This window comes from Astatotilapia calliptera, chromosome 12, assembly GCF_900246225.1.
Source record: "Astatotilapia calliptera chromosome 12, fAstCal1.2, whole genome shotgun sequence".
NCBI classification, from domain to species: Eukaryota; Metazoa; Chordata; class Actinopteri; order Cichliformes; family Cichlidae; genus Astatotilapia; species Astatotilapia calliptera.
This window is the reverse complement of record NC_039313.1, coordinates 10,525,717-10,552,061: the sequence shown is the minus strand read 5'-3', so window position 1 is coordinate 10,552,061 and position 26,345 is coordinate 10,525,717. Positions and strand designations below refer to the sequence as shown.

Here is a 26,345-nt window from a genome sequence, read left to right as displayed (position 1 = left end):
TATAAATGTGACACAAAATGAAACGGAACAATCAAAATTTACTGAGTTCTAGTGTGTTTCTCTATTTATTCATGAAATCAAATTAACTTAAAAAAAAAGCTGTAGTGTATTGTTTGGTAGGTTTTAATATTCCACGTTACAAAAATGATGTAAGTACAAACACAATAACTTCACAAAAATGTTCTTTATTATAAATTATTAGCAGTCACAATCATAAGTCATTAGCACATCCATACAAAAGAAATGACATCTCAGCAAATGACACCTAAAGATGCTCCGATAGTAAGTTTGGACAATATCTGCCTCTCTTTTCTACATACAAGTGAGCAGCATGTATAAAGGACAAGTTTCACGTAAGAATCGTATCACTTCAATAATATTTTGTTTTTTGTATTTTGTAATAAGCTTACAAAATGATTTAATCACATTTGAAAAAATAAAAATTTCACAACAATCAGCGTAATGTTACCTAATGCAACTAAAAAATGAAAGTTAATCTCAATAAAGCAACACATTTACTTAGCCACTTCCTTCCCTCCTTTTCCTCGTGTGTTAGGAATCTATTTTTACAAAAACTCTGTCTCTGGAGAAAATTTTTATGGCTTCTTCAATTTCAGAAAGCCTACAGTCAAGTTGGGCCCGGCGTGAGCGAATACTCAGACTGTCAGCTTTGAGAGGCAGGGAGAGCAGCTCGGTCACCAGGGAGCGGTGGGCTGAAGAAAAAAAAATGTCAGAAACACATAATTAGTGAGGCAAATACTGATGTTCATTCTGTACTATTTACTGTACTTACTAAGCTGCTGTTATTATGATGGATGGCTGAGCACCGGAGGAAGAAATAATAGGCTTTTCAACAGACTGACAGCCCAGTCTTTTTTTTCCTACAGCAGTGGATTAGTTTGCCATATTTATAGTCCAGATTGTTTGGACTGGGCGAAACAATCGCTGACGAAAAATCAAACCAAGAAAAGAATTTTACTAGAAACAAAATTGTTTCTGCAACTTAAAGGTGGTGATCCAACAACAACTAAGCCTTGATACACGCTTCATAAAAGACTTCCTGGATTTCTCAACACACACTCCAAAGGCTCAGCCACCACATCCCATTACTAGATTTTAGGACTAATGTACAAGCAGTACACACACACAACACTGCCAAGTTAAAAGCACTGTGTAATATCTTTAGAGATCACGGGCATTCCCGTGGCAGTTATCTACATGTATGAATGTAAGGGAGGAATCATACTCTCTTTTAGGGACTTCAGAGTCTCCTGTCTCTCATTCTCAGGCATCAAGGTGTGTCCAGTTGGGACCGTAGGATCAGGAGTATTCCTCCTCCTTTCTTCTTTCTCTTTACGCCACTGCTCCTTCCTTTCCTGAAGGCTATATTAGTGTCAATGTCAAAGGGCAGAGAAAAAAAAAACAAGGGTGTCAGAAAAGTCAAAAGTATCTAGTGGTGAAATATCATGAGCATTAAGCACACTGACACTGAAGGTTTCAATAACACTCACTATTGAGGAACCTGGCCCTTGACTGCACTGGGTACAGGCTTATCTCTGAGGTTTGTCAGTGACTGGGACCGTCGAATCACAGTTTTTCCTGCAGTCCGGGCATTATGTTTTATGAAGTCTATTGTCTGACCTTGAACCTGTAACTGCAATTTAAACAATCTCTAGAAGCATGTTTAAAATGTAGATGTGAACTTCCAATAAAACTTTAGCAATTCTCACTTGCAAGTCCAGGTCCTGTGTAGAGTTGCAGGAGGCCCGACGCTGCTCAGCTACACGTGAAGTTTTGGACTGTGGCCTTTGTGGGGAAGCAGACCCACCATAGGAATGCGCCTTCAGAAAGTTTTGACACTGTGGCTTAACACTTGGACTGGAAACCTTCACAAAAGAAACAGACTGGTCAAAACCTAATGAGGAAAAATGAAGTGCTCACGGATGGGCATCTTTCACAGATATGCTTCTTGCCTGCAGCTGAGCCATCACCCTCGATGGGACATTCTGGTATTTTGAGGCGGTCCAAAGAGCTTTAACTGGAACAGCACGTGATTGTGCTCTCTCAGCCTCCTGCTCTTTGCAACGTTTCTGGATCTCTCGCAGTCGACGGACGTTCTCTTTACCAAAATCATGCATCACTCGCTGTTCTGAGGGTAAGAAAGGCTGTCTTAATTTTCTTTTAACAAATGCAATGATTCAAATTCATTATTTTCATGCTTTCTATAATAAGATGCTAAAAAATACCAAAAGCTAATACATCAGTGTTCAATCTTAATAACTAGTAGTTTAAAAAAAACCCCCACTTACTCTGTTTTGGAACAGGAGAGATAGAAATACTGTCTATTTTTAGTAATTCCCCTACAACCCCTTTCTGACCTCGTTCCAGGATATGGGTAGCATTGGGGCTGATGCGGGGGTGTTGTGCTGGGGTACGAGCACTGTAGCAACCTGGGTACAACACAGGATCTGGAGCAAGGGGCCCTGAAAGCAGGGCCAAAGTACCATCGTGGTTTCCCTCTAAACGACCCCGAGCTTGAGGAGAAGAGAAAAATAAAATAAACTTGAGCTAGAATTATTAGAGTTTAATATTTGTTGCAGTTTTTAAGTATTTTGGGTAGCTTTAAGCCTTTAATTATAAATATTTAGCTTTCCATTTTAGTTTATTTGAAATTACTGAAATTTTAATATCCAAAGTGGGCCTGGTCATTTCAGTTTAGTTTTTATTAGTTTCAGTGCCATTCCTGTCCTAGAAAACATGCACTAAAAATCCACTGTGTATTTAATTTTGATCATAATTATAGATTTTTTAGTTTTCTTTTCTTAAGTCCAATTTTCATGGTTATTTGGTCTGGATAAACCAAAAATATTGGTTTATCCAGACCAACTCACCCTATGGCTCTTTAACTTTGTCTCCAAACCATTCAGCCTGAGCTGACCCTCTGATGGACTCATTTCTAATAAACAAACATCTTCAGCTGTGCACCCTCGAACTTGGCCTCCTGTCTTTTTGTTAGTGCCACCATCTTCAAAGTACAAATCACAGCAGGTCTCATTACTATCTTATAAACTTCCCTTTTCACTTTAGTTGCCATCCTTCTATCACAACCCCCCAACTCATATCTCAATGCTGCAATATCTAAATAAAGGATTGTGTGAAAAAAAAAAAAATTACACCACAGTCACGTGGCTGCACCCCACCTGAAGCTGGTCGCTTGTAGTACTGGGGAAACAGAGAAGGATCCGGGGGAATTGGCCCAGATATAGACGAAGGTCCCTCACACATCTGAAAAAGACGATGTGAATTATTTGCTAATGTTACTTAAAAACACGTAAGACTGCTGATTTAATTTGGCCTGCACCTTTCTAATAAAAAGTAATTAACCCAACTCATATAGACTATACAGAAGAGCAGCTTCTGTACCTAATTCAGCTGATCGGAATACAGTGATTCTTCAGAATATAGTAGTGGAAATACATGTTCTTCCTCTGTTTCAGGGCTTGCTAAAGGCTAACTATTGCTATGTTAATTACCTCGTTGTAAAGTTATCTCCTCGACACCTTTTCTTTCGACGTATTCAGGATAAGATACAAAACACACACGTGTTTAGTCACGAATAACTTGCAGGTAATCTTAACGTCGCTGCAACCAGCTCCATTTAGGCTAAAGAAGAGACGGTAATCTATTTACCTCTGTCCCCTGTTGTTTATCAGTTGATTGTTTTCACGCACGCTGATGACGCCGGCACTTGTTGCAGTACTCCTCACCATGGCAACGGAGCAGGCGCACACAGAAATAGAGCTGCCGGGCAAATATTATTAATCGAAAAGCGTATACAGCGATCAAATTCCAGAAAGAATAAGACAAATACAAAGCGCTGGGCTTCTTAAAACACAATAGTAACTGTAATCAGAACTAAAACCTCTAAATCCAATGGTTTCTGCAGTTTTAAACCTTTAATCCTGTCGCTTTGTATAAGGAGGTATAGTGACCCTGCGTGTTGTCTTTCAGGATCAGCAGTACTCTCTTCTAATTAATTATCGAGCTACACTCAAATCTTAACAATCCCCCTAATCTTAGCTAATGCAAAAATAAATATAAATATGACCAAATGTCTGTCAGAGCGTGCAGCCTAAGTACACAGGAGGTACCCAGTTTGCCTGACATGCTTAACTCAGGGTTTATAAACCCAATCATTCGAAGGGGACATTAGGTAGAGGTCATTGTCATTGACTCCAGAGTGCACTTCTAGTAAATATAGCAGTTTCACAGTTATTATTCTCCCCTTTTTTCCAGCACTACAGAGAATAAAACTTTTCACTAAGGTACTTGTACTGAGAGTATGTTTACCACATTTCTTTGTTACTGGAGTCCATGAACTTTAACAAAAATATGAAAGGTTAGTGTTTGTGGAATTATAGAAACAATTATTCAGTGTAGCAACCCTAATTTTCTAATATAGTATACACTTATATAAACAGAGTACTATAATAAAGCCACATGCCGTTTTCACCAAATATGACATGATTTTCTTCCCTGTTTCTTTTTTAGATGTTTTCATTATTATTATTGTTATAATAATAATTGCCAAGAACAGACTAAATTTCGCCAGTATAAAACAAATTATTTGGATGGATAAATGAAACGTTTTGTTGTGATCTCCATTTTATACATGCCCTTTGTGAGTTCCGTCCATGTGCACTGGGTTCTCCTGTAATAATATCCATTTCTCAGTAACAGTATTTTTAGCACCCAGATCTCCATTCTGAAGGTATATACTCAGAAACATATAATCGTACTTTCTCAGGGAATTCCACAATTAAAGACCACACAGATCACCATGTGTCCAATAGTCTTTAATAAAAGGAAAAACAAAACAAAACATCGTAGCAGTTTGTACTTTGGGTTTTGGATTTTGGGTTTCAGCAGAAAGGGTGGGTGGGGAGTGGGGTTGAAGTATCGCGTTATTTCTGAGAGAGGTGTAATAAAGCATTAAATCTTATCAGATTCTTCCAACCAAAGTCCCTCTATTTCTGTGAGCTGGTACATTTACACTGAAATCTCTAAATTATTGTCTATTCTCTCTCATGCATTATATATCCTTTCTCCCCTCCATTTTCTCTTAATGTATGAAGATGGCCGTGTTTAAATATTTTTAGACTCTTATATACACTGGAATTACTAACCTCTCAGACCTCTTAGTTACATTTTTCAACATATCAACATATTTTTCTCTATTTCAAATGCTGCTGGGCATTAATTTATTCTCTAATGAATGATTAGGCCTGTGTGCGTCATGGACACAATGTGCATATTGCAAACATTTTATAATAAAAGAGAGATTTGGTGCCCAACGTCACTTGCACAACGGCCCCGCCCTCTGCTGGAGGTCTGACCTGCGCCTGCTCAGTCTGGTTCCCTCTGCTTTTTTCTTCACTGTGCTCCGCTGCAGTGAGCAGTCCTTTGAAACTCTGCAACACTCCGCTACAAAACTAAAGGTAAGCTAAGCAAGATTCTTTTGCAAGTCCCTTATTATATTTTATTTTTAAGGTACTGTTTTGCGATTTTTTTTCCTGCATTGGTAGTTGTTGTCAACAACCGCTTGATTTTTAGTGAGATATGAGTCACACATGGGTGGGAGTAGCCACCGCAGACGGCTATGCCAAGGTTTTAATGCCAGTTCGGGCCTGTGTGTTCCCATAGTTAGCCAAAATTAACTATCATAAAACATCCTCGAAAAACTGAAGTTTAGCCCTCTTCCCAAAACTTACCACGAGTGTTGACGGCATGCAGCGAAAACAACAAAACAAATTTTTATGAGCGATAATAAGTGCGATTTATTGCACTGTTGTGCTGCAACATTTGAAATACACAACTTAAAGTAGAGATTGTGCTTTTTAAAAAAAACAAAAAAAAGGAGATGTATATGAAAGGGTGGACGCATCTGGCCATGAGCATGTTCGCTAAGGACCGGGGGACGGGAGACCATAAATCTATTTTAAACGTCTTATCTGTGTGTTTGTTGAGAAACACAAAAGAACATTAACAACTAGCACCGCTATCTTTTGTCATTGATTGTAACTTGTTGTTCAGACTTTCCTTCCTGTTCAATTATAGAATCTTATCCTTGCCAATGGCCTAGAGAGACACAGTTTTATTAGGTTATTTGGATAAAGCAATCAGTGAAAGTGCTATCAGCCGATATTTTGATAATCATTGCTGTTCATTGTTATTGGCATCGGTGTGTGTTATGTAGAAATAAAAAGCATAACTGGGTTAATTTAGAAATGGTGTCCTCACATGGTGTGTTTAGCAGAGTAGTTCAGAAAACGTGGTTCACACCTATCTCAGCACTTTCTGCAGCACATGTAGCAGGAGCTGGTGCAAAGTCTAGTGATGTATTTAACTTAAGTTGTTAACTAGATAGTGAAAAGCACTGCTGGAAACTATAAAGATGGCCTTTAAATACCTTATTGTGTCACTGTAAAAAGGTTTATTAAGGCCCTATTGGATGATGCAAGCATTGTATAAACTAAGGCTACTTATAAACACATGCTTACACACAGCAGAAGTCTTTTTGTTGTCACTGTACACATTAAAACACCCATTAAAAGTGACTCTAATGCAGGACAGAGCTGCATATTTCACTTTACGTTTAAGCTATAACTTCACTGCACTTCACCTTATCTCTCACAAACATTCCCTACATTATGGTACACACACACACACACACACACACACACACACACTCTTGGTTTGGTTATCTGTACGCTATGCTAGAGTTGTGCAACTGCCTAATTGCATATTTGACACCCTTTTATGGCTTGTTATTGGATGCGAATGTCAGAATTATTCCTTTCTTTTAATCCTGCAGACGATGCCAGTTCAACTTGAGGGGTTAAACATATGTAATATATATAAGTTGCTCTTCTCCACAGTTAATCTGGACTCAGATTAGATATTTAGATGTTTTTATATTTCACAGTGTATTTAAGAGAAGAAACAATACTCAAATTAGTCAGCTGTGCAACATCGGGGCGACTGTGGTTTAGGTCGTTGGGAGGTTCATCTTGTAACCGGAAGGTTACCGATTCGATCCCATGCTCTGTCAGTCTTGGTCGTTGTGTCCTTGACCAAGACACTTCATCTACCGCCTACTGGTGATGACCAGAGGGGCCGATGGCTCGATATGGCAGCCTCGCTTCTGTCAGTCTGTCCCAAGTCAGCTGTGGCTACAACTGTAGCTTGCCTCCACCAGTGTGTCAATGTGAGAGTGACTGAATAGTGCAATTGTAAAGTGCTTTGAGGGTCTCGAAAAGTGCTATATAAATGCAATCTATTATTATTATTATTATTATTATTATTATTATTATTATTATTATAAACATTGGGAATTTGTGCTGCTTGCAAATTGAGCAGTATGTACTAAAAGCACGTTGCGTTGGACAGTTCTATGGATTTTTAAGTCATTTAACATTTTGTTTGTGTTCAAATACGTCCATGTCATTTATGTGGGGTCATCTTGACCTTTGCGCTTACTCCAGTCTATCACCTGGCTACAGCTTGCATATAATTACGTATGCGCATTGTAAGTAATACGATGAGTGGCAGGTGTTTGTGCATAAACACACTGTGCTGGTACTTAAAAAAAAAAAAATAGGGATCTTAATAGGCTGAACCTGGAGGAGGACACATGTTAAAAGCCAAGTCACATGTAATTCAGTGTCATGTTCACATGGGCTAAATTTAGAGCTGCGACTTGGTGAGGAAACTAAGTGGGGTGGGGGGTGGGGGGGTGAGGGGATAGAGAGTGGAGAAGGATTGTCTGTCGGGTGGAATGACAAAGACAGATTGGGAATTGCATGTAGTTGCTGAGTGTCTGGGAAATGAATATTGAGACCACAGGTGATGGATTTGTATTATGTGAAAATGATGACAATCTTAAGATAACGCAAGCTAGGGCTGCACGATTAATCGTTAGAAAATCGCGATCTCGATTCATACTTATGTGCGATCTCATTTCCAAATGACAACGATTTTTTTTTTTAAAAAAAAGAAAAAAAAAAGATGACGACGATTGTACTGCATTTTGATCCGGGATGTAATCTGCATGAAATCAAGCGCTCACTCTTCCTGCTCAACAAATGACAAGGGTGGAGCCTTATACCACGTGATACAGAAGCTATGCCGTGTGATGCTAAAATTAGCAGGGAAAAAACAACGGAGAGCAAAGTGACAGGAGAAAATCCGTCCCGGACAACCACCCAAACATCAATAACGGGAACCTTATACAGCGCTTCCCTATACCCGTCGAACTACCGCAGGCACAAAGAAATTACGGAGGCTATCACTTATCACCTGACCAAAGATATGGCTCCGATCAACACTGTGCAAAACGAGGGATTTAGGAAAATAATCAACACCCTAGACAAACGCTGCACAGTGCCATCCCGCAACTATTTTTCTATTGTTGCACTACCTGCTCTATACACGCAGTGTCGAGCAACGGTGGAGACGGAATTTCAAGCAGTACAACATTTTGCGGCAGCAACAAAACGTCAGACATTTGTTGTTTTTATGTTTATTTATTGTTTTTATGTTCAGTTTCAACTGTTACGAAGTTGATGTGCAGTTAATAAGTGCAATAAATATTTATATTGAAAAGAAAATCGTGAGAGAATCGTGATCTCAATTCTAAGCCAAAAAAATCGTGATTCTCATTTTATGCAAAATCGTGCAGCCCTAACGCAAGCTTTATTTATCCAAAAGTTGGAGAGGTTATTTTTTAGTTTAAGAGTCAACGTTTTAACTCGGGGGTTGATAGAAAATAGATATCATTTTATTTCCAACATGCAAATATAATTGAAATAACAAGAGGAAAAAACAAAACTTAAAAATCATCAAGTTTTCATGTATATATCTATTTCTACAGAATGTATGTTCGAAAAGGAGTCGGATGAAGTTTACACTTTTCCTGTTCCTTCCCCCTTATTTCAAATTTCATTGCTTACAAATCCATATCCAGAATTCAGCATTATTTGATCCATATATGTTTAACTATGTACAAGTCTAACATAACATACACAAAAAAAACCCATTTTCAGCACGTAAACCAGAACAACAACAAATTACATGTTTACATAAACCAAGCACCCTGTGTTTAACACCCGCTTATCTCTGAACTTATTTTAAATCTATGTGACAAACGCCTTAATGAACACTTAAACTTGGGTTACTCTTGCCTTGATCTATTAAAAAAAAGGACACAATGAAAATATTAGAAAGCTAGAGGAGAATGAGTGAATATTGAACATTCATTTGTCACATAACACCAAAAAAAAAGACTTTTCCTATTGGATTTATCACAAAGTTGGCCATATCAGCCTAAAAGAAAAGTTGGTGCCTACTGCATTTGCTATTCCCCCCGGACTCTGTTAAGTTGCTTTGCATTATTCACACTTTCTTCAACTGGGCTTTGGTGCACACATTGAGTTCATCTGTTTAAGCATCTTTTCCCCATTTGGATTTGGAGAGGGGTTATTGTAAATATAAATCTCTGTAGGTGATGCGCCAGACTTTAAGGAACCTGGCATTAAAGTGCATATTTATCAATGTGATTTACTTTCATGATTTGTTCTGTTTTTCTGTACTTTTGTGTGCGGGATGGAGGAAAAAGTATTTCAAAAGGTCTTTTCACGTCTACACACAGGCCAGGTTTGCATGCAGTGCACAGAGTGCTCTGGTTTACATAAGTTAGGTATGGCTACAGTAGCTGTAACATGTTGTGAACCACTTTCAAACAAGAGTTTGTATTGTGTGATGATGCTGTTAATTAAAGTGGCGAAGGACTTCTTGCCAAAAGTTTCCCATTGTCCCTGCTTTTACTTCTCCCTCTGAAGAGTCATGGCACAGAATGTTGGGATTGTACTGCAGCAGGACATGCCAGGAAAAGGCAAACATGCAGAAAACAAAGACCACTGTGTGACGTGTCAGAGCCACGCACCAAAGGGACATGGTGAGTGGTGTTGGGGGTTACATGTAAAAACACAGATGGATTATCATCAGGGTCCCTGGATTGCATGTTGGTTTCATTACAGGGAGAGAAGGGGTCTTTGTGTCTAAGCGGTTTTCATCTGCTTTCAGTTATCTTTTTTTTTTTTCTTTTTTTTTTTTTTCCCTTTTTCCCCCCCAAGTGACAGTATTTGATCTGTCTGCAGTGGCTTAGTCATGCACGTGTTAGCTGCATTTCCCATCTTCTGTAGAAGAGACCAGTTAGGTGAGGGGTGCAGGAGCCACAAAAAGGTGTGCTGGTAGTAAAATATTAAACACTTATTAAACACTTATAGGATATAAGTCAATGCCAAGGCTGTCTTCTTCGCAGACACGTGCACACTGACCCAGGGGACACTGATGCCTCTGAAACACTACACTACAGTGCAGTGGTGTGCAGGAGTGGTAGTTGCTGACTAACCAAACCAGCCACTGCTTGTGCTGGCTCTGCTGCAGTGACCTGGCCGCAGTCTGCAAAAAAAATATGCTATGTTGATATTTGTTCCCAGTAATGATGCTATTTTTGTTCATTCTGCAACAGTTATTGCAAAAATAAGACTTGTATACTGTCCTCCTAAACTAGGGAAACAGTTTCATTGGTTTAACAACCTCTGCTGCTTGCTCATGTACTGCTGCTAGGCAATCAATAGGGTTTCTGTGGAAGATAGAGGGGGAGGAGAGGGGCTATAACCAGCACCCAGACAGCCCCCCTACTGGCTTGTATTGATGTGTAATGATTGTTGGTGAGTAGATGGTTGATCGAAAATGCTGTTGGCGGTGCTGTCAGCGTGTGTGTGGCCTCAGAAGTGCTATTTGCATTGCAAAGCACAGCTTCCAGTGCAGAGCTTTAAAATTCATTTTGTGTTAGCATCTTGATTTATTTTATTTTTAATTTTTTAAAGGGACACTCTGCTATTGTTTCTGTATCCATTTAATCTTTGTTGAAAAACTACACAATATGTGCTTCAGTAACGATTGAAAGCTCATATTGTGCTATTCTACATGGCACAAATGTTTCAGAGGTTGAGATATGAAAGGCAAATGTGTGATCCAACAGATTTGTACTTTAACCCAAACTGGAAAGCTGGAAATGTGCATATTTAGTGCTCTGCTGGACAGACTCTTAAATCTTGCAATTTCACCAGTGTTGTAAAAGTGTATTTCTAAATTGCTGGAATATCTCTTTACATAAAAAGTGCACATGTGTGGGTGTATGTGTGTCACTGCTGTGATTAAACTATTGGTACATTTCTTTCCTCAGGCACAATGGCTGTCCCTCCTGCATACTCGGATCTGGGAAAATCTGCCAAAGACATCTTCAGTAAAGGCTTCGGTAAGTGAAGAAATCTACTTAACATGCATATGTAACTGCTGCTCTTCTGTTGCTATCATACTGAAGCTGTTTGGGCTCAAACTATGGTGCAGGACTGATTTTCAGAGAATGCTTTGTGTGCTCTGTGCTGCAGGTGTCTATTGTTCTTCTGGCCAGTGCAAAGAGATAATTTTTACTGCCCTTCCTTGTAATATATATGTATTTTTTTATTTTATTTTTTTTATTTTATTTTTTTTTTAATATCCTAATTTCTTTTCCACAGGCTATGGAATATTGAAGCTAGATGTTAAGACCAAGTCTCAAAGTGGAGTTGTAAGTATTACTGTTGTCACTGGATGCGTTTAAATTTAGTTTCAAACGTCTTTCTAAGCACTTAGATGTAGAGCAAAGGTCTGACTCACGGCTTTGGAGGTCTTCATGTCAGAGTGCCTGACGTGCCTCTACATACAGAGTCAGCAGAGAAACACTCTGTCGAATGAGTTTATTCCTTACTCTCTCCTCTGAAGCAGCATGTTCTGTCACGAAGGGAAAGAGTTTCACCAAAACGTGCCATGTATCTGTGTTGCCATAAACCGGTTACCATAGTAAAACCACAAATGAGCTCTTGCATAGTTTTCCAAATCTGATCCAGCTTTAAGCCTCACTCAAAAAGCACTGAAAAGACATCCACTTTTACTTTTTGTAGCTCTGGTTTTCATTTTCCCAGCAAGCAGTCAAACTGTCACATGTAGACTGTGGTTTTCCCTAACTTCCTCTGTTTTCTCTTTTCTCTGCTTCTTCTTTGGATGCTCCTGTCAGATGGTAAGAGTGGGAGAGTGAGTGTGTGTGCATATGTAATCATTAAACACAGGTGCACTGCAGGGTGCAAGAGTGATAGCAGTGTGTGTTTGTGTGCAGGCTTTCTGCCAACTATTTCTTTGCAGTAACGGCTCACCTAAGTGACAGCATTACCCCAACCGCAGCTGTAATAGCACTGATCGTTAAACACTCATGACCAGCCTCTCCCTCACAGTCCTCAGTTTACCTTCCCAGCTCACTTCTCCATCTTAAAGGTCTAGATTTTTATTTATTTATTTATTTGAATAACCAGTCATGCAACCCTGTGAGGGATTGTTTGGCAGAGGAAAAGCCAAAAACATAATGCTTGTTATCCCTGTCTCCGTTTCCCCCCGGCCTCTAGTGTCTTTAGCTGTGCTCTGATGTCTCTTTCTACTTTCCCTTCCACCTCATCTTCCATCTTCCCCTCATTACTCGATCCGTCTCTCCTACAGGAGTTCACCACTTCTGGCTCCAACAACACAGATACAGGGAGGTCTGGAGGCCACCTGGAGACAAAGTACAAAATGAAAGATCTGGGGCTCACCTTCAACCAGAAGTGGAACACTGACAACATTCTTACAACAGAAATCACGTTGGAGGACCAGGTGAAGTCAAACAAACAGGAATTTTATTTATTGGGGGGGGCAAAATAGCATTGGTGTATCTACTAAAAACCTCAGATGTGTTTAAATCTCATTGACCTCTGCCTCAAGGTTAGAGGTCAGAGGTCATGTTTTCTGAAAATATTGTGAATGTGATATCTTAAGAACTAGGCAAATTTTGAAATTCATACCATAGGTGCATCTACTGGGAGGCTGAGCTGCCAGAATTATATTTTTATTTTTTAAGAAAAAATAATATTATTATTACTAATGGGTTGCTCCTCATGACAAGAAATTTGGATAGCAAGTGTGTGGCTCACGATTAAAGCTTTGTGTCTGTGATGATAATATTATAGACATCTGCTCTCATTGACATCAAAGAGTAGGAAAAAAAACATAGTTTTGAGTGTTTGGATGATGGTGATAAGTACCTACCTCTTTAAAACATATACGTATGACAGAAAATAAGGAAAGGTTTAATAATATGTGGTGGCTAATACTTCAGTACTTAATGTATTAAGTCTTCTGTCTGTCTGTAGCTGGCCAACGGCCTGAAGCTCGGTCTGGACACGTCATTTGTGCCGAACACTGGGTAAGAGTAACGCTCTGATGTTCTCAGGGTTTTTAATAAATGTTCTCAATAGGACATGTGTCTAATAATTACGATCTTTAGCAAGAAGAGTGCCAAACTGAAGACCAGCTACAAGCGGGACTTTGTGAATGTGGGCTGTGACCTGGACTTCGACATGGCCGGCCCCACTGTCCACACAGCGGCTGTGCTTGGCTTCGAGGGCTGGCTGGCTGGTTACCAGATGGCTTTCGACACTGCCAAATCTAAACTTGTCAAGAACAACTTTGCCCTTGGATACAAGACTGGTGACTTCCAACTTCATACCAGCGTGTGAGTCACTACAGCATAGCACAAAGTTTAGGGGTTTTGTTGTTTTTGTTTTTTCCCCTCAGTTCTTAAATTGTGTTTGGTGTTGTATTTCAGTAATGATGGCACGGAGTTCGGTGGCTCCATTTACCAAAAGGTGAACAGCAACCTGGAAACAGCAGTCAACCTAGCCTGGACAGCAGGCAGCAATAACACACGCTTTGGACTTGGAGCCAAATACCAGCTGGATAAGGATGCATCCCTCTCTGTGAGAACTGACAAAACATCCTGCACACGTCTAACATACATAAATAAATGATACATTTTCACTGCTAGCTAATCACGCTATAACTTTTGTGGGACTCTGCTGGAGGTTTGAGTTAAATGTACAACTGTACTCAGAGGTGGCACAGTGCTGCAGTGGTTAGATCTGCATAACAAAAAGGTTGTGGGTTCAAATCTGCTGTCTAGCTTGGGAGGTTCTCTATTGAGATTCCCTGTTATTTATGTCTGTGCATGCGTTGTCTCTGGATATTCCAGCTTCCTTCGACAGTCCAAAGACATGCATGTTAGTTTAGTTGGTGTTGCTAAATTGGCTGAAGGTGTAAGTGGTTGTCTGTTTCTGCATTGGCCCTGCAGACTGGTTGTACTCTGCCATGTGCTCAGTGACAGCTGTGATATGCTCCAGCAGCTAAGAAAATTTATGAATGCATGTGTTGCAGTATGCCCACTATGGTAGTTACTGTTTTGGCACAATAATATTGGGTAGTAAGCATATGAGGCTGAAAACGAAAGGTGACAGAGCTTTTGTAACGGTGGTGTCCAGACTCTGGAACTCTCTCCTTTGAGCTTGAGATCTGTGGACTTAGTGGTCTGAGAAGGTCTGAAGCTTTTTGTGATCTTTTTTTTTTTTTTTTTTTTTTTAAATCTTGAAAGGTGCTATGCAAATAAAATTGTATTTATTATATAAGCATTGGGTGGACTGTGTAAATAATGAGTTAAGAAGCAAACTCAGTAAGCTGAGTTGAAATAAATGATATTTGACAATAAAATAAGGGATTTTTTTTAGGGAATAGGGATATGATTAAGCAAAATGTGAATGCTCTAAAGATACCTCCTGCTAGACTTCAGATATTTTGATAATCACAAAGACCACTGAACAGATTTTTATTAGCATGAATTAACTCATGGATTTACCTAAATGCATTTATTTATTTATTTACTGCATCCTTGCTTTTCTGTGAGCAAAGGGGTGCCGCTTAAAGTCTTCATCTGTTGGTTGATCACACCAGGCTCACAAAAAATGTTTATATTGTTGTTAATAAGTTACAATTAACAAAAAAAAATTACGATCCATACTTATTTTTTACCAAAAAAGTTCAATGACAAAAAGGATAAACGTGTTTTAACCCGTCCCAGAATCATCAAGAGATTTATACAACTCTAAAATGCATGCTGGAGGAAGTCACTGGATACCATTCTTTTTATGAGCATCCATTCAATAGTTGTTCAAATATTTGAATGTGGAACCAGCTGCCTACTGAGTCATCCCTACAGCTGTGTGCTTCTCAAACATCATTATCTTACAGCCTGAGGCTGATTGATATTCATATTTATGATAAACTCCATATTATGTAACCTACTCCATATACTCTCCTAATGCAGTGTTTATGACTAACTCACCTGATGATCTGTTTCTCCTCACAGGCCAAGGTTAACAACGCCTGTCTCGTTGGAGTTGGATACACACAAACACTCAGGCCAGGTTAGCCGTTTGACTTCTTTAAAAAAACAAAACAAAAAAAAAACATGTATTCTGTGATAACAGCCTAAAGAGCATCTGTATGGTTACATGATACAATGTGACGCTCTTTCCTGCAGGAGTGAAGCTCACCCTCTCTGCTCTGATCGACGGGAAGAACGTGAACGCCGGTGGACACAAAATCGGCCTCGGTTTCGAGCTGGAGGCGTAAGGATTGAACAGGAGTGGCAAGAGGAGAGGAAAGCAAACAAAGGAGAAGACTACACCACTATGGCCCCACTCAGCAACGCATCAACAAATCTTCCCTCTGAGACACACACTTTGGCCTTAACCCTGAAACTCCAAACAGCCTCTAAGACCTCTAGTACTGTAATTCTAAAGCAAGGATTTCACAGTGTTATTGACATGACCCACACATCAGTTTTTAGCATATATTACCAGAGTACTGCATACAGTCTCGCAGCCAGTTTATTCAAATACCCCATTCTCTAAATACTGTGCTACTTCTCGGCTGCTTTGGCCAGACAAAGTGCACTTTTAATAGCATGTCTGAAGCACCCTGTCATTCTGTGTTATTCAGGCAGGTTTTGTTCAGATACTCTAGGATTTAGACATCAGTGAGATTGTTAGAGGGTGCTTGTTTTGGTATATTGTAGTTTTGTTGCACGCTTTAAATGCTAAGGTTTTTTTTATTTTATTTTATTTTTTTTATTTTTTTATTTTAGACTTTTCATTGTCATATTTACAACTGATGCAATAGAGGCTAGAGAGAAATAAGCAGGAAAAAACGGGTCATGTGTCTGAGTGGATTGCTTTTGTTTCCACCTAAATAAAACAGTTAAACACTGTGAGCCCTTGGTTACCTAAAAGTTTTGTTTTCAGGTTTTGTTTGGTCAAAAAATTAGGATCTCTATATGACCTCTTTGTTTTTGTCATGTTTTATGTCCTGTAACTGTTAAACCTTGAGCACTACATTTCACTTTACCTGTGCTGTGCTTTGTATAGGAAGTTAGCCATCAGTTAGGACCTCAAACTGGCTTTATTGAATGAAATAAAGACTTTAAAACAGATTTGTAGTGGGTTTTGGCTTGGTTTCTTGTTTTGTTTTTTTTTGTGTTTTTTTTTGTGTGTTTTTTTTTTTTTTTTTTCCCCCCCCCACCCTACTGATGTTAGTCATGTGAAAAATTGTTTTCACAGTACTCTGCAGCCCTGTATCCTCTGCTCTTGGTGGCACATAAGTTTGCAAAGTGACTTCAGAACAGACCACAAGACTCCTAGAACAATATCCTTTGGACCAGTAAGACCAAAGTTGAGATGTTTGCCCACAACACTACATTTGGGGAAAACGAAACGCAACATATCAACACAAACGCCTCATAACTGTCGAGCACAGCAGTTGGAGGGTGATGAATTGAGCTTGAGGTGCAGCCACAGGATCTGGGAACCTTGCAGTCAAGTTGAATAAACCTGTGTCTAACAAAGTATTCTAGAGTCACACGTGAGAACCTCAGAGCCAAAGCTTGGCTGAAATAGTCATTCAAGGAGACAATGATTTAAAAGAGTCAAAGTAGAGATCTATGCACAGAGAGCTGTGCAAAAACAAATGTTTTGCAAACCTCAGTTCCTCAAGAATGTGAGTGAGACAATTGTATAGAAAAAGATTACTAAAGGAAGTAAGATGGAATACCCGCATTACTAGGTTACAAATTATTGCTGCTAAAAGTTCTACAGCCTAATGAATCATGGGATGGCAGAGTACTACAAGCACTAATTCTGTATATTATTTTTCTTAATCGCAATAAAACAGTCAAGGCCATCAGCGTCCTCGTGTCCAAACAAATTATTTGGAAATGAAGCAAAGAAAACACCAGGTCACATTAAACCTGCTTACCAGAGTCAAGATTTAATTTTGTTTGACATTTTTACAATCTTAACAGCATAAAGTCTGTACACAAAATAATTCCGAGATACTTGATAATAAGCATCACCTTGTGTGATCTTTACAGTATTACCTCTAATTGTTGGGCTTAAGATGAAAACGAGAAGAAAAATGTGGAAACAATTGCGATGAGGCCAAAACACCAGACCAGAGTAATATGTTAGTTTTGTGGTAATTCACAGTTTTGATAAATTCACACATTTAACTTCTTTTTCATTGTTTCAAGGTAATGATTAAAAAAATGTATAAAATATTGCCATACCCAGCATGTCAAAACAATTCAACAGTATAAACAAAACACTTGCAGTTATTCGTGGCATACTGGACTGTGCTGCATTTGATACATGTTCCTCTTATTGAAGATATTCCTCATTTCCCCATGCATTCATAAGTGGGTTTAAAAACACATTCATACAGTTACTGAGCAAACGGTTAAAACAGACCTCTTTTCAATTCTAAATCACACCCTTAAACCAAATAAAACCTGCAATAAAAAGTAGTGTTCCAGATATGAACACGCAGCTCAAGGCACACATTTGTTAAGAATAACATCTGTGGTTTCCAAAGACCAACAATCACGATGAAACAAAATTAGTTCTTAAACTAAGAAAGAGATCGTCTTACAAATCCAGCAAAAGATTATTTACAATAATCATGCTGTATGCAGATATTGGGTCAGAACTGTGCAAGGTGCTTCATAAACCATAAGCCTATAGGAATGTACAAATATGTAATATGATATTAAGATTTTAATCTTTACTGGAATTACAGCCAGAATGTTCTGTTTAAGATGAAAGATGACACTCCAATTAATCTCTCTGACATTAATCCTGAACATAGATTTAATTATTCTTTTTCACAAAGCCAATAAGGTGTTAGCGATCTCACTGATTTTTTTTTTAAACTGCTACACGTTCACTTCAGACTGTCGTCATACATCCCACGTGTAATTTGACAGCCCATCCACACAGAGGCAGCAGAGTACTACATATCTGCAAAGATGGAAACTCAGTTTATGAGAGGTCACTGGAGAAATCCTGGCCTCCACGCAGCCACGTCCACTCCCTCAGCATCTAGGACAAAAACAAAAGGCAATTGTTTTAGTTAAACAATAAAAAAATTAAAAAAAAAAAAATAATCACAAAACACTTCCATGCAGCTGCTATGCATCTGTTTGCACACCTCCATACTGCTCTCAGATTCCTGGATGGTGTCGTGCAGCAAACTCTGAAGGCGGCTCTCAAATGTCCTGCTCTCCTCCACAAGAGACTCATCACTGCAAACACACCCAAAGTTATTCATGCATTCCTCTGACGACTTTGTTAGGATTCCTGTTATGTGTCTGTGCTATCTGAGATGTTCTGAAAAGTTGTCTTTAAACAAAATCCCACAATATATAATTAGTTTAAAATTCTTTTGGTTAGTCATCATGTATAGGCATGTAAAAATAAACGTAAGCCTACACCACCTCAACAATATTACAATCATTAATTTTAGGGTCTGAATGGACGCCTACCCTCACATCCCAGTACTCACGTGTGTGTGTGAGTGAGAGAGAGAGAGAGTGCACTCACAGTTGTTGTAAGCTGTGTCTGGGAGTGAGTACTGACGACGGGGTACGTAATCCATCAGGACTCCCACTCACTGGACTGCGAACTTTACTCTATGTAAGACAAGATGATGGACTTTAGTCAATATTAGCTGATAAAGTAAATGTAACACTCTTGATAATCACAGTAGACAGAAATTACACATATACTACTGGCTACAACTGTAAGCAAATTGTATTTTGTGTGCTTACTTTGTTAAGTACAACTATTCAACTGACGTTAACATAAATAAGTCACAGCCAATCACACGGCAGCAACTCATTGCATTTAGGCTTGTGTAAGACAACCTACTGAAGTTTAAACTGAGCATCAGAATGAATAAGAACGGTGATTTAAGGAACTTTGAACGTGTCAGGCTTGCTGGTGCTGTTGGTGGGGTAACGGTGTTGGGATATTATCTTGGCACAGCATCAGCAGAGCATTGTTTAAATGCCACAGTCTACCTGAGTATGTTGTTTCAGACAGGATAATGCATCATATCACAAAGCTCAAATCATTTCAAATTTATTTACTGAACATAATAAAATCTCAGAATTCCAGATTCACATCACGGATCATGAGGAGCTGACAAATCTGCATCAACTCTGTGTGTGACGCTTTCATGTCAACATGGACCAAAATCTCCAGTGTTTCTCAAAATGTAATTCTAAATCAGCTTTAGCAAAGTGCACCTAATGAAGCGGCTGGTGAGTGTATATGAGTCTATATGTATGTGAGTGTACTGAGTCCCCTACTGTACACTCTGTACACACATGACTGTGTTAGTTCCCACCCAGACAACACAGTCATCAAGTTTGCAGATGATACCACCGTGGTGGGGCTCATCTCAGGGGGAGATGAGACTGCGTACAGAGCTGAAGTTCAGAGGCTGTCAGATTGGTGTGTAGACAACAACCTGGACCTCAATACCACCAAGACAAAAGAACTGGTAGTTGACTTCAGAAGGAGGAAGTCCGAGCTGCAGCCTGTCAGCATCAACGGGGAGTGCGTGGAAAGGGTCTCCAGTTTCAAGTTTCTGGGTGTGCACATAGACACAGACCTCCAATGGAGCTCTATCACCTCTGCGGTCTTAAAGAAGGCCCAACAGCGTCTCCACTTTCTGAGAATCCTCAGAAAAATGGACCTGAAGAAGGAGCTGCTGACCGTCTTCTACCGCTGCTCCATTGAAAGTGTGCTGACATATTGCATCGGTGTGTGGTTCTCCAGCTGCACCACAGCACACAGAAAGGCACTCCAGAGAAGAAGAAGAAGAAGAAAGTGTGTACATTATTGTACTTTATTGAGCCCCGTGGGGAAATTGCTCTCTGCATTTAACCCATTCACTCAGTGAAGCAGTGGGCAGCCATTGGGCGCCCGGGGAGCAGTGTGTAGGGACGGTACCTTGCTCAGGGGTACCTCAGGGTAGCTGTTAAGGGGAATCGAACCCCCGACCTTCCGATCATGGGGCAACCACTCTACCTACTGAGCTATCCCTGCCCTCAGAGGGTCATCAATATGGCCCAAAAAATCATTGGACATCCTCTTCCTCCCTGAAGGACCTGTACAGCACTCGCTGTCTCAAGAGGGCACGCAGCATCCTACGGGACTGCACACACCCAGGACACCGGGTGTTTAAGCTGCTGCCGTCTGGCAGGAGGTTCAGGCTGCTGAGGTCCCGAACAAATAGACTCAAGGACAGCTTTTACAACAGGGCAATAGCCCTGATCAATGCAAATAGCTCACCTGACTGGCTACCTCCCTGGACTTTTTTAGGGGGGAGGTAACAATGTTTAAAACAATAACAATAATAATATTTATATTTATAACAAGGTGCAATAATAATTATTGTGCAATAATAACAGTGTGCAATACACATACACTTATTCTTCTTTTTTATACTACGTTAATATACTGTGTTGTGTTGTTTGTTGCGTTGTGATGTGTCATATCGTGTCGTGTTGTGTTATATGTAGTGCCGACGTAGGACAGTTTTCCAATTTCATTGTACTACTGTACTATGTATGACTGTGCAATGACAATAAAGAGTTATCTTATCTTATCTTATGATCAGAATTGGAAGTGTCTTTGTGTTTGTGAACAGGTCATTTTTGCTCACACAGGCGACTTTGAGCAGGTTCCACAGCTCCCTCTGTCGTCTCTCCTGCAGACTCATCAGCACTTGTTCGCTTTCCGCCATTTTCTGGACCACGCCCTCCACCTTTGGCAGTAACTCCATCACACGCTGGCGGCACAGTGCAGTCTTACTGCATAACACATAAAAACAGAATTTGAAGGTGAAGCACCCGTGTAGCTAACGTGCTGACACATATAACTGGAACATAGAGCATGCATGAAAATGACGAATATGTAGTGTATTTGTCTTTTTGCTTGATAAATACCCCAAATATTTATGTGTATCAGCTGTTCAGCACAGTAGGTGTCACTGCTGAGCTCCTGTTGATTCTTTAATTACGCGAGAGTTTGTATTCAAATTAAACTGAGAAGCTGCCACGCTTGGCACACATCCCCATTTATGTGCACAAGCAAAACAGCTTGAGTGTAATCAGTTTTTCCTCACATGAAACAGCTATTCTTCTGATTGGTTTATAAAAAGGTTTAAGGTTTGAAACCAGTTTTCATAAACTGTAAATTTTGATCACTTTGACATCATTTTTTCTCATTGAGCTGAGTTTGTGGAACATTTTTATTCTGCTAGAATTCTGGTCGTAGTGTTGGGCTTCATGGAAACATAGTGACTGCCATAGCACCAGAAGGCTTCACAGTACTGATTCATCATTAAACATTATTTCATCTGTACTTTTGCATGGGTCCAGTTTGACAGCCACCAATGGTTGGGATTATGTAAAGTAATGCAGAATATTTTTGGAAAAAATAGGAGTGGGAGATTGGTGCTTTGGCTGGAGTGATGTGGACACTGTATTGGTACGTCGTGGTGAAGTAAGAGCTAAGCGTGAAAGCAAAGCCTTTTCGATTTTCTGGTCAATCTACATCCCTACCCTCACCTAGGGTTGTCAGCTCGAGGTAACCGAAAGAACCAGATTGCGGATACAAGGGGCGGAAATGAGCTTTCTCTGAAGAGTGCCTGGCCTCTCCCTTAGGGATAGGGTGACGAGTTCGGCCATCTGGAAGGGGCTCAGACTAGAACCACCACTCCTCCACATCAGAAGGAGCCAGTTGTGGTGTTTCGGGCATCCGACAAGGATGCCTCCTTGGTGAGGTGTTCTGGGCATGTCCCACGAGGAGGGGAACCAAACACACAGCACCCTGGAGAGATTATATTGCTCAGCTGGCTTGGGAATGCCTTTGTGTTTTCCCAGCCTGATGATGAGTATCCTTGAAAACTGATACCAACTTTGCTCTTCAACACCAAATAATGGATCTTGAGTTTAACAGCAAAAGTTTCCAAATGAAAGCTCACCAGTGCATATTGTTTAATGATTTAAAAATGTGTTTGACTACCTGAGGTGTGTGTAGAAATCTCTGAGCTTCTTCTCATAGAACTGCACAGCCTGAACCACTAGACGCACCACCTCCTGACTGTCTCCTGAACACCTCTGGTCTGTGGAAGGAAAAGGAAGAAAACTGAAACAATGTCAAAGGAGGTTTATTTTCACAAGGAGATGCTGTGACCGCTGTTAAATAAAAAGTGAACTGAAGCATGAATAGTCCAAACCTCTGGGCTTCTCTCTGAGTTTTCGGAACAGCTCCATGGCTTTTCCTTCACTGAGGAACAAAGAGGGGAGGAGAGCAGGATACAAGATCACAGAGAAGTCACTTTTGTTATTTTTATGTATTTCTTTTTACAATAAAGCTTGGTTCAAACTTACAGTGTATCCAAGGCTTCTCCACTCCTCCATGGCTGCCGCTGCACATCCACTATGTCTGGCTGCAGCTGCATCATTTCCTCCTCCAACTCACTCACCTTAACCTAGAAACAGCCACACGTTTCAGTCTTATTGAAACACACATAAATACTCTTTATGCACACATGCACAGAGAGAAAAAGTCAAATCTACCTGACCACAGCTGACAGCAGTTTGCTCCATCTCTCTCCACACACCCAGCAGTTTGTCTGATGCTAAAAAATGTAAGAAGACATTAGTCATTAGTTAGTGGCAAACTGCATTGTTCTAGACAGACAAGTTTGGATAAATGTTTCCCCCTGAGGTAAAAGCCACAGACAACCAAATTAAGCCATAAATAACTGCAGACTATCTCACACCCGCTGTGACGCCAGAATACTGACATTCCCAGCCCTGAATACTCTGTACTACATTATTGCATGATTACTTAAGCATAGAGTACTCATGGGTCGGAGTATACCGATCCTTAAACTCAGCTTTCATTACAAGTGTAACGTGTCTGCATAATATCTCACTGATAATATCTCTTTGGAGACAGTGAGACATTTATAGACACCACCAAGCTCCAGGTTCAATACATGCAATGGATACGCACACTGAAGGGGACACATCCCCACAACATTCCAATATGATCATCGTGTTCCCAACAAAACCCTGAAATTACAAGTAAAAAAATTCTGCTGTGTTACTACAATTAACCACTGTTGTCCAAAATATTAATTTAATTCCTGTTAAAGTCAAATAACTGAAACTAAATTTCTGGATGTTTATGCTCTCATTAGTTGTTGACTGGTCAATTTTATCTTTCCATTCATTTTCTGCCGCTAAACCAGGTATCACTACCTGGGGACATTGAGTTGTTTCCAATCCAGCTGTGTCCCAGGACTTCTCCCAGACACGCCTGAAACACCTCACCCCCAACCGCCTTTCGATGTGGAGGAGTATTAGCTTTAATCTAAGCCCTTCTTGAATGACCGAGCTCCCTAAGGGCACGCCCTGTATGTATGAAGCTTATTTCCACTACCTGTATTCAACAGAAATTAACTGGATAACAAAACCTTTATGTGGATTGTAAAAACTTGTCACAAGTATAAGTGGACAATTTCGTGTTTTTGGAAAAAAAAACCTCCGAAGAGGTGCTAATCAGTCAAACAGCAGTAACGTCTAGTATCTTTAGCCTAACAGAGCATGGTGGTGCACCACCATGGTTGTTTCTATCAGTGCAATGGCACAGTCTGCAGGCCTGCAGAAGACTCGGTGTACTCTGCCTTTTGTCCCATGACAGCTGGGATATGCTTATCCTGAATAGCTTAAGTGAAAGAACATGTAAGGATGATATATCTGACAATGTATGAATCCACGGTCTATTCTTACTATAAATTCACATTATCAGATACTTATATTTATTAGCTGTCTGAAAGTATCAATTATAAATAATTGTAAATAAATAAAAATATAATGTCAATGTTCTATTGACCAATACCAGTTATAGCATTTCTGCTAGTAATTATAATACATTCCTTATCTTAAATCTGACTGTTCATAAAGAGAGTTAAAAAAGAAGGTGCATCTTTAAGGATAGATTAATGCAGTCCTGGTAGTGGCAGTGTAAAGTTGCTACTATCTACCAACATAATATTGTAACAGTACCGATCCCTGTGGCTGTCTGCTCCTGGTATTTATCCATGTCTATGTGAAGGCTGGTGGTAAAAAAATCCAGTTTGGCAATGAGTCTCTGGTACATGGACACCATCTCATTCTTCTGTTTGGACAGTGAAGAGTTGTGTCTCAGCAGACTCATGCTGAAAGAAAAAGGATAAGATGTTTTTTTTTTAAATAAATAGAAGCATGTTTACGAGATTTGCATGTGCGCTGGTGTACATCTTACATGGCAGCTTTCTGCCCCTGCTGCAGTCTTTGCCAGTCTTCCTTGAGAGAGCGGATGGTGTGCCACGCTTGGCCACAAGTCCTCCTCAGAGGGCTGTAAGCCAGAACGTAGTTAGGGTCGGTTTCTAGGAAAAAAGAGAGGAAAAAAAGAGAGACAGAAGGATAGACTCACATATGAGTGGTTGTAAAATTGAAACAAAGTGAAAGCAACAGAAATGACACAATCACAATCATATCATAAGATAAAATAGGTTTTATCTTTGGACTTACGGACAAAGCGGATATTTTCAGGGAGAGTTCGGGGAGCAAACTGAGGTTCATAAACACAAGAGGAACGATCAAAGAGGAAAACCAGAGGAAAGTCTGTTCTTCTCCCATCTATCTCCTAAAGACAAACATTAACAAAAGCAACAAATCAATACATTTTCATAGTCACATGTAGAATATTCTGTGAAAGGAGTGTGCTTTTGTTTTGTTGGAAATTACTGCGTAATCTACGGCGCACTGTGTGGCCAAAGCATGAGGCTCCAAGGCCAACCCCGCCTCGAGCAGCAGCTCCTGATTGGCTGCAGGGATGTTGCTGTCCTTTTCTATTCTTAGCTGCAGGTTGGCCACCGTCTCATCATCGGATACTGAATAAGTGAGAATCTTTGCAGACGACATGTTCAAGACATGAACCAGCTGAGGGAACAGAGGAGATCCAAAAGCATAAGACTAAACAAGTGAATGTTACATAAATTTATTATTAGTAGTATTATTTTTTTAAAGATTCACATCCTGTAAAATTTGAGCAGAAGTTTCCTTTAATTATAGCACTATTATGAGTCCCTGAGGTTATTTATGTAATGCAGGGACACTGTTGTATAAATCAGTCAAATAAATCAATTAATTTCTCTGTTAACCTTGATTTGCAATAAGAGCTCCAGCTGGGAGAAGCAGTCGCTGGGGGTAGCACTGGGGTCTTTGCCTCTCTCCTGAGGAGACCACTTTAACATCAGCTTCAGCCACCTCTCCATCTTCTCTAATAACAGACTGCCAAACAGTTATTGCATTAGACTGAGATACATGAGTTTAAATCCAGCACTTTCATGTGTCTGTCCTGTATGAACATACCTGTTGAGGTTGTTGGGCTGAGGGATGTGTTCGGAAAAGCGGACGTCCCCAGTGAGGTCCTCGTAGACAATAATAATATTGTCCAGCTTCTGCCTGAGTTTGTTGTGCCTAAAACATAAAAATCAATTGTATACAATTTAGTTTAATATTTTATTCTCTTAAAAGTGCAGTACTTTTTCTATTTTATCTTCACTTTGGTTGCAACTGGACACTAACACTTAGGTTTTCCAGCAATGGGAAGAGTATTTTTCCTCTCTATTTAGCAGACATCCCTAGAGTTTCATGTTATTCATTCATCGCAAGAGTGAGAAACAAGCCGCACTGGTATTGGCACAAGTGACATCCTGCAATTCTTGGACAACTGTTACTTATTTTTATATTCACTGTGTTAAAATCTTGTTACGGAAAAATAATATTTATCTGCAACAAAGCTTATCATTGCTTAACCCTAGATAACAACATTGTTTAAGTTATTAAGCTCGAGTATGGA

The 26,345-nt window shown here is 39.8% G+C and overlaps 3 protein-coding genes across 10 annotated transcripts in view; 1 reads left to right on the top strand and 2 right to left on the bottom strand.

Annotated features, from left to right (window-relative positions):
• Nucleotides 1-169: 169 nt before the first annotated feature.
• enkd1 (enkurin domain containing 1) lies at nt 170-4,086 on the bottom strand. 5 transcript variants are annotated; one of them, XM_026187584.1, is made up of 9 exons: nt 3,691-4,086; nt 3,534-3,565; nt 3,201-3,285; nt 2,310-2,534; nt 1,974-2,149; nt 1,731-1,886; nt 1,512-1,654; nt 1,247-1,383; nt 170-713 (listed from the first exon to the last, which is right to left on the bottom strand). In XM_026187584.1, exons 3-9 carry the CDS (start codon nt 3,283-3,285, stop codon nt 553-555), a joined length of 1,083 nt encoding a protein of 360 aa, XP_026043369.1. In that variant the 5' UTR covers nt 3,534-3,565; nt 3,691-4,086; the 3' UTR covers nt 170-552. The 5 variants fall into 5 exon arrangements, with proteins under 5 accessions (XP_026043369.1, XP_026043368.1, XP_026043367.1 ...); XM_026187583.1 differs by having other exon boundaries at nt 3,534-3,801; nt 3,923-4,086; XM_026187582.1 differs by having other exon boundaries at nt 3,534-4,086.
• Nucleotides 4,087-5,383: 1,297 nt separating this feature from the next.
• Nucleotides 5,384-16,513, top strand: vdac3 (voltage-dependent anion channel 3). Of its 3 annotated transcripts, XM_026187790.1 has the most exons (11): nt 5,384-5,498; nt 9,900-10,015; nt 11,312-11,383; nt 11,646-11,695; nt 12,182-12,184; nt 12,655-12,807; nt 13,344-13,396; nt 13,478-13,705; nt 13,799-13,949; nt 15,389-15,446; nt 15,563-16,513. In XM_026187790.1, the coding sequence occupies exons 2-11, from the start codon at nt 9,904-9,906 to the stop codon at nt 15,652-15,654; spliced, it is 972 nt and encodes a 323-aa protein (XP_026043575.1). In that variant the 5' UTR covers nt 5,384-5,498; nt 9,900-9,903; the 3' UTR covers nt 15,655-16,513. The 3 variants fall into 3 exon arrangements, with proteins under 3 accessions (XP_026043575.1, XP_026043577.1, XP_026043576.1); XM_026187792.1 differs by lacking the exon at nt 9,900-10,015 and having other exon boundaries at nt 5,385-5,498; XM_026187791.1 differs by lacking the exon at nt 12,182-12,184 and having other exon boundaries at nt 5,385-5,498.
• Nucleotides 16,514-17,315: 802 nt separating this feature from the next.
• Nucleotides 17,316-26,345, bottom strand: part of ikbkb (inhibitor of nuclear factor kappa B kinase subunit beta) — a 37,997-nt gene continuing 28,967 nt past the window's right edge. For both annotated transcript variants that reach the window (XM_026187511.1, XM_026187512.1), the window contains exons 9-22: nt 25,856-25,963; nt 25,645-25,774; nt 25,229-25,423; nt 25,013-25,127; nt 24,744-24,867; nt 24,506-24,657; nt 23,009-23,070; nt 22,820-22,920; nt 22,666-22,715; nt 22,452-22,551; nt 21,088-21,235; nt 18,957-19,045; nt 18,565-18,658; nt 17,316-18,455 (exon numbers count right to left, since the gene is read on the bottom strand). In XM_026187511.1, coding sequence (XP_026043296.1) covers nt 18,396-18,455; nt 18,565-18,658; nt 18,957-19,045; nt 21,088-21,235; nt 22,452-22,551; nt 22,666-22,715; nt 22,820-22,920; nt 23,009-23,070; nt 24,506-24,657; nt 24,744-24,867; nt 25,013-25,127; nt 25,229-25,423; nt 25,645-25,774; nt 25,856-25,963 — 1,528 coding nt within the window. In that variant the 3' untranslated portion in view covers nt 17,316-18,395. The remainder of the gene's footprint in view (nt 18,456-18,564; nt 18,659-18,956; nt 19,046-21,087; nt 21,236-22,451; nt 22,552-22,665; nt 22,716-22,819; nt 22,921-23,008; nt 23,071-24,505; nt 24,658-24,743; nt 24,868-25,012; nt 25,128-25,228; nt 25,424-25,644; nt 25,775-25,855; nt 25,964-26,345) is intronic.